General features: G+C 43.5%; 1 protein-coding gene across 1 annotated transcript in view; it reads right to left on the bottom strand.

Moving 5' to 3' along the window:
* Nucleotides 1-8,652, bottom strand: part of VGLL3 (vestigial-like family member 3) — a 31,905-nt gene extending 23,253 nt beyond the window's left edge. The window contains exon 1 of the mRNA XM_010567640.1: nucleotides 8,545-8,652. Within this exon, the coding sequence (XP_010565942.1) occupies nucleotides 8,545-8,652 (108 nt within the window). The remainder of the gene's footprint in view (nucleotides 1-8,544) is intronic.
* Nucleotides 8,653-10,057: the final 1,405 nt, after the last annotated feature.

The following is a 10,057-nucleotide window of genomic DNA, read 5'->3' on the forward strand; positions in this document are numbered from 1 at the left end:
GGGGGGTGTCCCGCGGCTGCCCTCCGCCTCGAGGCAGGCTTGGCCCCCGCGGGCGCTCGGCGAGTCGCTTTTGGTGCGAGTCCCCGTCGGTTGGGGCTGGGAGGGGAGCGCCTCGGCGCCGGGCTCCGCGCCGGGGGAGGCCGGGCCGAGCTTGAGCAGCCGGCGCTCTCCCCAGTCGGGTGTCACCTGCAGCGGCCGGGCTTCCCCTCCCCAGGGATCCGCCCTGGACGTTCATCCGGGTGGAGGGAGGAACCCACTTGCCCCGCAGGAGGTGGCAGGTCGGATACGTTTTCCACTCGCCTAGGAAGTCTCTCCTCCCTCCCCGCACTTGGCCCACAACGTTGAAAGACAAAAAAAAAAAAAAATTAAGCGTACCGCTCTACTTGAAAAATATGTGGAAAACCAGGAATGGTTGTAATGGCTCCAGTCCTACTCAAATATATTCCTCTGTATGCACACTTTTGCCAGCAAGCTGCCCTACTGCAGTCCCGCACTCAAAGGCTTTCGATGCCGTTCCTCACATGGAAAAAGGCTATGCATATGGCTCATTCGCATTATTCCCGTTGATGAGCCTGGGAATGACTACACTTGTTTGCTCTTGTTTTCTTCTCATTTGGCCTAGAGTGAATTATTTCAAGTCTCTTTTTCACAAAATTTGAAGTTTACCTACATTTAATAGTGGCCAAAAATTGAAGCCTGCAATCAAAAATTCTAAATTTATACACTCACTCACTCTCCGTGTGTGTATACACACACACACACATATCTCCTTGGCCAGAACAGTTAGATGAATACATAAGGTGAAAATAGCTCTGTCTGACCCCAGTAGGATTCCCTGTTTATAGAAAGCATTTCTACAAAACACTCAACTGCAATACTTTGAAAAAAAGATCCAATTTCCTGCAGGCACATCTAATTTTTTTTTTTTTTTTTTAAGTTTTGGGCATGCAGATTTTAAGGTAGCTATATACTTTTTCAATAGCACTCTGGCAATTTGTTCCTGTTGCATTTTGTGTATCTAACTAAACGGATTCAATCTTAAGCATTAACCTTTGCGGCCATTCAGAAGTTACCGCAAGGGCACAATACACATACAGCATACGCTTTGCTATGTCAAATGTATGGGCTTCTGAGCCATTTCTTCAGGGAAAGAGAAAAACCAAGTGCTGATTGCTATCTAAAAATCTCTGGTCGATCTGGGCCCTATTAATTTCAGAACTCTCTTTCTCCTCGTTTCCTCCTGCAACACCAAGCCTAAGGCAGGACACTATCCCGACAGCAAGGTCCGTTCCTTTGCAGGAGCTGGAGGCCATCGATGGGCAATAACAAGTACCATCTTCTGAGCTTGGCTGTTCCTGGACACACGCCTGATCCCGACCTGGAGGTTTTTACTGCGAGCGTACGGCCAGGCTGCCTTGAGGCATTCCTCTGGCCGCCCAGTCTCCTGGCACCCGGCCTCCTCGCTTTTGGACAACTGGCTGCTATCCACCCTCGCAGATCCTCTCAGGGAAGCTGCGCTGCTTGCCGCAGAGGATTGTGAAACATGTTTCCTGTTTTAGGTTAGATGTTGTTTAGCACCATTCTGTCTGAGGTAAAACGCTTTCAGATGCGATGGCAATAAGGCCTGATGCTAGTTTATAAAAAAAAAAAAAACCACCCAACAAAAAACACCCCCCCCAACAACCAACCCCCAAACAGCACCCTCCTACGCTTAATAACAGTAACAAAACAAGTCTGTAAAATCACAAATAGGAGCAAGTTCTTTCAATACCAGTTGATTGTTTTTAGGAGAAAATCCACTATCAGTCCTTAAAGCAGAGCTGGACCAAAATAGAAAATTATTTATCATCTACTATGCTAATGCAATACATTGAGGTGGGAGTACATTAGTGATCATTTTACACCCAAGCACGTGAGGCACTTGCAAGAGATTTATAGATGTGCTACCATAGATATCACTGTTTTCCACAGGATGCCAAAATGCTCCGATACTCAGCATACATTCCTTACTATCAGATCCTGCCACAATTCCTATCAGATGCCTTCGGGCACGATACAGTGGCGTGATACATCATGTCAAAAAGAACGGGCCCATTTTCAGGCAGATGTTTGACATGATGCATCATGTCCGTCAGCCAGTGGCACGCAGCCATTGCTGAAAAGGATTTTGACATGATACACTGTGCCAGTGCTGTAGCACAAAACTAGCACGTTCCAAAAATAGGGACAAATTCACCTCTGGCATAAGTAGAAGTAACTGCAGTGACTTCATTAGATTTGCATCTGCTTATGTCAACAGTGAGTTTGGCCCGTAATCTGGAATTTATATAAAAAGTGGTAAGTGACTGCATTTTCAGATATTTGTTATATTGCTTTCTACTCCCAGCATTCAAGCATCATGAGACAGTTGGGGTAAAACCACCACCTTTCTCAAGTTTTTCCCCTCCACCCAACAAGAAGCAGCATCAAATTTCCACTTTTAGCAGCGTAACTATGCCTCAGAGTACACAGAGGGTCACTCTTTTCAGAAGCTGGGGAAGTGGTGAATTTGGGGATTTCGCAAGGAATAGGAATTTACAAAAAAGAAAGAGGATCTCCCCTTTCTGCCTCCATACTATTTCACAACATTGGCTTCAAGTGCTAGGTGCCCAAGAAGAGCAGCAGACTGTACGGTTTCAGTGGCAATTAGAATAATAGTAGAAGAATGGCAGGAAAGAGCACCCAGGATGAAATGCGAGATCTGATAAGATTTGGAGATTTCTTAAAGGGCACTGTAATTTATTGTTGTCTCCTTTCACCACTCCGGAATGAAAAGCACAGCTTGCTAATGCAGATGCATCACACTGACAAAAGGAGAGGAGGGGAACAGGCTAAGGTATGACTGGCGCAAGATCTTCTTTACAGATGAGAAACACTCCAGCTTTCTGCCACAGTCTGCTTCTTTATTGAGGAAAAGAACCACCTGGCTGTATTTTAAGTAAAGTTCATTTATCTTTACTGTGTATTCCAGCTTCTTAACTCCACCAGGCCACACCGATTCTTGGAGCAGCTGAACTTCAGCAACACTAAGGGCAACCATCAGAAATAAAGACCAGAAAATCCTCACGGACCTCTAGGTAAGCACCACAGCCCAACAGGACTTGGTACAGCAGCTACGTGGGTTGTAAAACCAAGGGAACGTGACTTGCCTGGTACGCTCTAGTTCTGGAGGACTGAGGAAGAGCGTAGCAATGTGGTGGAAGCAGTCTGTACAGGCTCTTCAACAATGCATTTTTTTCTCTGTTTTGAGATGAGCTTTTCCTGTTGGAGTTGGGGATGCTCGCCACTTCCACAGATCAGAAAATTTATGTAGAGGTCTGAATAAATGCTGGAAAAGTTGCAAGCCTTTCAAATCTTTTGAACAATAACAAGAAGTAAGGGTCCTCCCCCTCCCTTCTCACCACTATGCAATTATCTCCAAGTATTTCTTTGAGGAGACAACTCTGTACAGTTAGCAGTTCCACAGAGATTAAAACAAACAAGTCCTCTCTCTCCTCTACATCACCATCATATTCCCCCGCCCCCTCCCCACTCCTGTTTCCCCCTCTGCTGCCATTGTATAAGTATTTAAATCACTGGAAACCACACCCTAGCTAGTTGTGGCTAGTATTTACAGGCAAAGCCCCCTGGCTTTGCTGTTATGGTCCACTCAACAGCCAAAAACATAACAGATTAGTCTTTCCTAAAGGAGGAGACCAAATCTGAAGATACACATGGTGTCCCGAGGAAATAAACACAGGGTGTTTTCTATGCCTTATATATAAAGGAATAGGAAGGGTAAAAATAAGTTTGTTCGAACTGGCTGGGAATTCTCTGATGGACAAAAAAAAAATGTTAAAAAAAGTCAATTTTGATGAAACAGCATTTTTGTAGAGACGACTCAATTTTGACAAACACCCTTTAAAGCAAGGTAGGTTTCTGGTGGAATTTGCCACACAAATTTCTAAAGGTTTCACGCCAACTTACATGATGCTGCGTAGCCCAGCTAGGGAGTTTAGCTTGACCTAGGGACTCAAGGGCTGCTAGGCACGTTCCTGAAAAGCTGCAGTGCCATCGCTACCATGATCTATGCTTCCAGCTGATATGGTGCAAGTCCCAGAAGTGCAGGAGGCAACAGGGAGCTCAAAAACTCCTGGGTTGAGCTCAGGTTCTCCCCGTTCACCAGGGAAAATGCACAAGATGGAGGCAGGCAGGCACTCCCTTTCATTCCTGAAGAAAAGGAATGGAAACATACTTAGACTGCCCCAAATATTTGAGGAGGGAGAGAAGGATGAGAGTTATTTCCTTTCCAGAGGGCAAAGTTTCTCTCTATACATACTTATATTGCTCCAATTTGAAACAATATAGAAATTGAAGGCTTGGGCGTTTGGGGAAAAAAAAGAAGTGTTCCATTCATACAATGCCATTTTCATTCATACAGCACCTTGGGAGTACAGGAAACAGGCTTAACATTTCCCTTATACATATAGCAGTTACACACCAGCGAGGTTTTGACCCCTCTGGAGTGGGAGGCAGCAGCTCGTGTGTGTGGCAAGTACATTACCCTGAGATTTTAGAATCTCTCGATTCAAAAGGCAATGAAATACAGCAAACCACTGGCCAAAGTTATGATCATGAGATGCATAGGAACCTCTCCATATGATGCAAGGATCTGGACACCTCTCTAGTCCTCTCCTTCATAGTTTGTAAAATAAGCAAAGCTGCAGTGCCGATTACGGCAAGTATCTTTCTTCAAGCCACTAACAGCTTTCACATCTCACGCCTGAAATCTTCAGCAAACAGATCAAGGACTGTTATTCATTTTAATGCCTAAATGCATTATATCTATCCTTGTTATAATATTTTCTGTTACCACAGAAAATGTTTGGCTCCCAAAGAAAAAAAGGGAATTGTGTCAAAAGTCCAAATTCTTCCTTGAAACGCAAACATTTTTAATGGCTTTAATGGAAGATATGCATTGGAATCCCAGGGCACAATCTGGCACTAAAATCCTCCATCTACATTGGAATTTTTCACCATGTCTTTTTCGTAATATATTATTAAACGTGTTTCCATCTCAGCAGTTGAATTTTGGGGCCCTGTTGCATCTAAGAGGGAAGTGCAAAGCAGCTGCGGAGTAACTATAAAGGAAAAGCAGAAAACAGATTGAAACCTTCAGATGCTGGATGATGCCTTTCTCTTCCATCCTCCTCCTTATATGAAAAAAGCACATTGGGATGCTCCTTTTGAGCTTCCAGCTGGTACAGTAGCAGCAGCTGGCCCAACACAGGGTAGCTTCAATGCCATTCCCAGTCACCAGGAAGGTTTCTTTGGTCCCTAGCTGGCCACAGACTGAGCATTGACTCTCACTCCCTGCTCCCCCTGCGAAAATCTGGGGCTGCAGCAAAAGTGGTGAATATGGAGCTATTGAGGATGAAGCCCAGCAGCTCCTGGCAACCAAAAAGCCTGAGAGAACATGGTTTTATTGTTCTGCAGACTGGGGACCCATGACCGGTTCACGAGCACCAACTGACACTTTGCTCTGTAATCAGTCCTGTTGTCATCAGCATAGCCGCTCACAGAATATTACAGTGCTCCTCCATTCTTTGATATGCCACCTGTAACTGCTGAACTGCATGCGTACGAACACTTTTTTGATGAATTAGCCAGAATATGATATAAAGCGTCAGCCAGTTTTATGCAGCTGGGGGCAAACTGACAATGCCTTGTCCGGCATGAAGCCCATAGCAAAACATTAGTCCAGCAGCACATTTAGAACAAATCTGAGCCAGCAAAGTGAGTTTGTAGCAGAACATGTTTGCATCAACTAACTGCAAAGGGTTTGATCCAGTCCAACAAGCCCTAAGGTTGGGCTAAGGCTTTTGATGACACTTAAGCCATAGATTGCTATATTTAAAAAAAATCCTATCTCCTTGCTTACCTTTGCTTCCCCTCATGTCAGCACCGATGTGCGTCTATAAGATTAATAGGAGAGAGACACCAGTCCAAGCTAGGTCTAGCTCAGTAAAATTATGATCAGTTTTTATCTTGGATTAATTCTTAGTTTGAAAAAAACCCCAATCTTACAAACTGACTTCACCACACACAAATGATGCCTAGATTTTCTACAACCATCCCTGCTGGCATAGCTAACATTTCCCCCTCCCAGTCCTGCATTCAGATATTGCAATCTGCAGGAAAACAGAAATGATTTTACACTCCTGCTTCACCCTCAGACCTCTATCGCAATTGTACAGTTTTGTCACCAAACATGGCAAATCCATCTTTCTCAGGTAGGATACTTCAGATAACTTCTCGTGAAGCAAAGTAATTGCAGTACTGCATCCAGTTGAGCTGCACCCATTTTACTTCCTCCTCCTTTCCCGCTGCTTGACTATAAGAATTCAGTTAGTAACACTCCTTGTGTTTTATTGGGTATGATTAGTGACTACAGGAGCATTTGATGAACACTCGTTTGCAGAAATGGGGCAATGCAAATCCTTTCTTTGGCTTAAATGACAGAAAGCATTTACTACAAGAAATGCTGCCACATTTTTAATACCACACACTAGTTCCCAACTCTAAATATATACGTTAAATGCAAGTGAAAAGTTCTTTTGCTGCTGCAACACACAGTTTCATAAAGGTGTTTAACAATTTAACAATTGCTTGGGTGGGGGTTTGGGGTTTTGTTTTTTTTTTTTACTCCTTTTGCCAAGAGTGTATATTAGTGATAATGTAATTTGCTCCTATACTAGGTTATTATAATAATCAAGACTGTCAGCATTTCCCAGTTTCTTTTCATACTGCTCTTGTGATTTCATTATCACAGGCTTTTCATTAGCTTTTCTTTGCTTATCAGAAGAACGTGTGTGTATGGTGAAGGAAATGGTTAGAAAAATACTTCTAGAGTACTACCAGTCCCTCGGTAAATAAAATGCAGCTATCAATAACACTTAGCCAGGTCTTCTCAGTTGTCTATGGCATCACTCTTTTCCCATGCCAAAACCAGAATACTCAGTACAAGTGGGAAAGCAAGTAGTTAATTCTTAGTGAGTTAATACGTTGTATAGTAAAACGTGTAAAATATTTATATACAAATGCACTAATCTCCACAATGACTACTTGACCTATCACCACTATTTCTTTTAGAGTTGGAGATGCAGAAGCTGTGGGCTTAATCAGCTCAAGATCATGGCCAGAATTTTTGCCATTCATGCATGGGCTTAAGTCATGCAACTTGTTTAGTCTCCTGTGGGGAGCAAGATTCATTGACGTGGTTCCCTACTCCATGGGCATCTCTGTGCTATAGGATGTGATTGCCTTAATGAAAAAGGAGGTCTTTAAGTGAGTAAAACCAGCACCCTGAAACTATCTGGGAGAAGCAACATAAAGAGGAAGTATATTGCTCACAGTGATGTTTCTTTGCTTCCCAGAAAGCCAGAGGATGGGGAAAATACAGTAGAATGGCTTTTGCTTGCACCAAAGCTAAAGCAAACTACTGAATAGAGATAATAGTCACAAAGTCAGGAATAAGAGAGCTGACTATTAAAGTCCATCTTTTTCCCTCATAATGGAATTTTCTCACCTGTTAAACAGTCCTTGCCCCTATACACATACACACGCATTATCCTTAGCATCTAGAAGAAACATTGTGCTTTTGTCTTAAAAGTACATACAATATATAATGCATTTCAGGTTTTTTGGAGGATGTGGGTCCAACAAAACATTGCTTGGTGTTTTATTTCATTAATGTTAGCTTTTCTAAAAATTTAATTTTTAATTTTTTCTTCTAAACTCATTTTTCATATTTCAAAGTGAAACAGAGAATTGTCACCTCTGGCAAGGTACACTTGAGGCAAACAAACCAGACAAGCTAAGAGCACTGGCATAGCTACTATAGCTCGGTATGAATAAAAAACTCAATTCTCCAAGTGTATCAGTACCACAGTTCCCTTGAGCACCACCAGTTTTGGTGAGGGTTTGAGGGGGTTTTTTTAAGCTTGCAGCAGTACATTAGAGAGACAGGAAGTAGTTAACTACACTAAAGACTAAACCAGGGCACTTGAATAGCACACTACAGTTTATCTCGGACGTATCTTTACAATTTCAGTAGAGCATACTGAGGAGTCTCTCTGCAGAAACACAATCTTGAAGTATTTAATTTTGTGAAGAAGTCCTAATTGCCTTCCAAGTAAGAGAAGGTTGCACCACCAGAGAATGAGCCACGCTCTTTCACTCTAAGCAGCTTGATCCTTGCAGGCCTCTCTCAGAGGTATTAAACACCAACATTTTTGATTGCTGTTGCCCTCACATCCCAGCCCAAACAAGCAAGCAGCAAAGAGAAGTTGCTCACCTGTTCTTGAAATTCTTGCAGAGAAAACCCAAGAAGCAACATGAGCAGGATACACAGGCAGTGATGGAGAAACATTTCCTCTCCCGGGCCAGGGAGCACAGCAACACCCCTCGCTGACAGCATTTTGCTTGGAAGGAGAATAGAAGCCTGTTTGTCTCCTCTGTCCTTACGGCTAAGCCCTGGGGTCCAAGCCGGCTGCCATAACTCCGAGTTAGAGGTGGCGAAGTCCTTTCACTCTGACAAAAGGCAACTATTTCTTCCACCAACAGCATCTGCATATTCCCAATCAGGGAATGCTTTATTAAGCAGCACATCTGAGAAAGGTGGGCTGTAGAGTCCTAATTAAATGGCAACTGACATATCGCTTTTCAAACTAAACATCCGACTGGGATGCTCTATCTATACACATGGTTTGTAAACAACTGAACAGAGCACTCCATAGAGCAGCCCTACACACTTCTACCGTGAAATGCTGCAGGGGCTCCCTTCACCCTTGTAACAAATGATCTAACGATTCTCAGGAGGAGGAAACGAGGCTGATTTGTAGCTCTCTTCAAGAGGCTAACCCAGTTAAGCAAGACTTCTTAATTGCCTGCTCTTTATTATTTAGTGCATAAGAAAGTTAAAAAAAACCAAACCCAAAACAACAAAAAAAACCAACTTAGGGCCAGATCCCAAAAAAGTATTTAGGTATCTAAGCAGGCAGCTAGGCAGAATTTAGCTGCAATTACAAACAGTGATACTAAAAAACCTCTGCTCAGCTGCTGCCCAACTCTGAAGGCTCTTAAACCTAAGTAGGTACCTATTTCAATTTTAAAGTTCTCCAGGTGCCTAGCATTCAGCTTCTGCAGATGCCAAGAAACACTTCATTCCTGACAGCGCCGAGGAAGCTCATGCTGGCCCAGTGCTGAGCCTCTCGAGAGCCAGGAGAAGCCTGAGAGGTTTCAACCATGATGAACATTTCTTCTGGTAGACAGAAGCATGTGAAAGTCTGCTTGTAGCTCTTGAATGGGTTATAATGTCAGCCTAATTATAATGTGGCAAGCAAACAGGCCCGCTCAAAGACATGTCACAGATCCAGCAGTTACACAATGGGAAGCAATACAGCAGAGAGGCAGTCCTAATGCTTTCAGAAACACTTAGAGCTGCAAATTGTGAAGGACAAATGAGCCAGGTACCTCACCCATGGCAAGGCAAGAAACATGCTTTTTAAAACCCTGCATCTGTCACGACCCAGACTGGACAGACCAGGGAGTGTGGTGAATTCGAAATTCCCTCGGGCTAAATTAAGGTGAAACGACACCAAACGATCAGTTAAGGATTTTATTCATGACAGAAGCAAACTGAACTGGGGAGGCATAGTAGTAGGCGGCAGGGTTTCTTACAACAGGAATTGGCATAACTACTTCTGTAAACCATGTAACCCAAGGTAACCATATACATCAATTCAGGGAATAAGGAGATCCCTCCCGTTGAGTCAGGAGGTTCAGAGCAGACCCCCTTGCTTTCCAGACTCCTCCTCAGAGAAGGGCCCAGGGGCGGCTGGATCTACTCCTAGTCTCAGACTTGGTCAACGGTTTATGTCTTCAAATGGATGAGGTGTAGGGATTGTGGAAAAAGAAAAGGAAAGAGAGAGGAAGACAGAGAGAGAGAAAGGAAGAGAGAAAGATTTCACCAGTCCTG

Source organism: Haliaeetus leucocephalus, unplaced genomic scaffold, assembly GCF_000737465.1.
Source record: "Haliaeetus leucocephalus isolate CR32 unplaced genomic scaffold, Haliaeetus_leucocephalus-4.0 Scaffold228, whole genome shotgun sequence".
NCBI classification, from domain to species: domain Eukaryota; kingdom Metazoa; phylum Chordata; class Aves; order Accipitriformes; family Accipitridae; genus Haliaeetus; species Haliaeetus leucocephalus.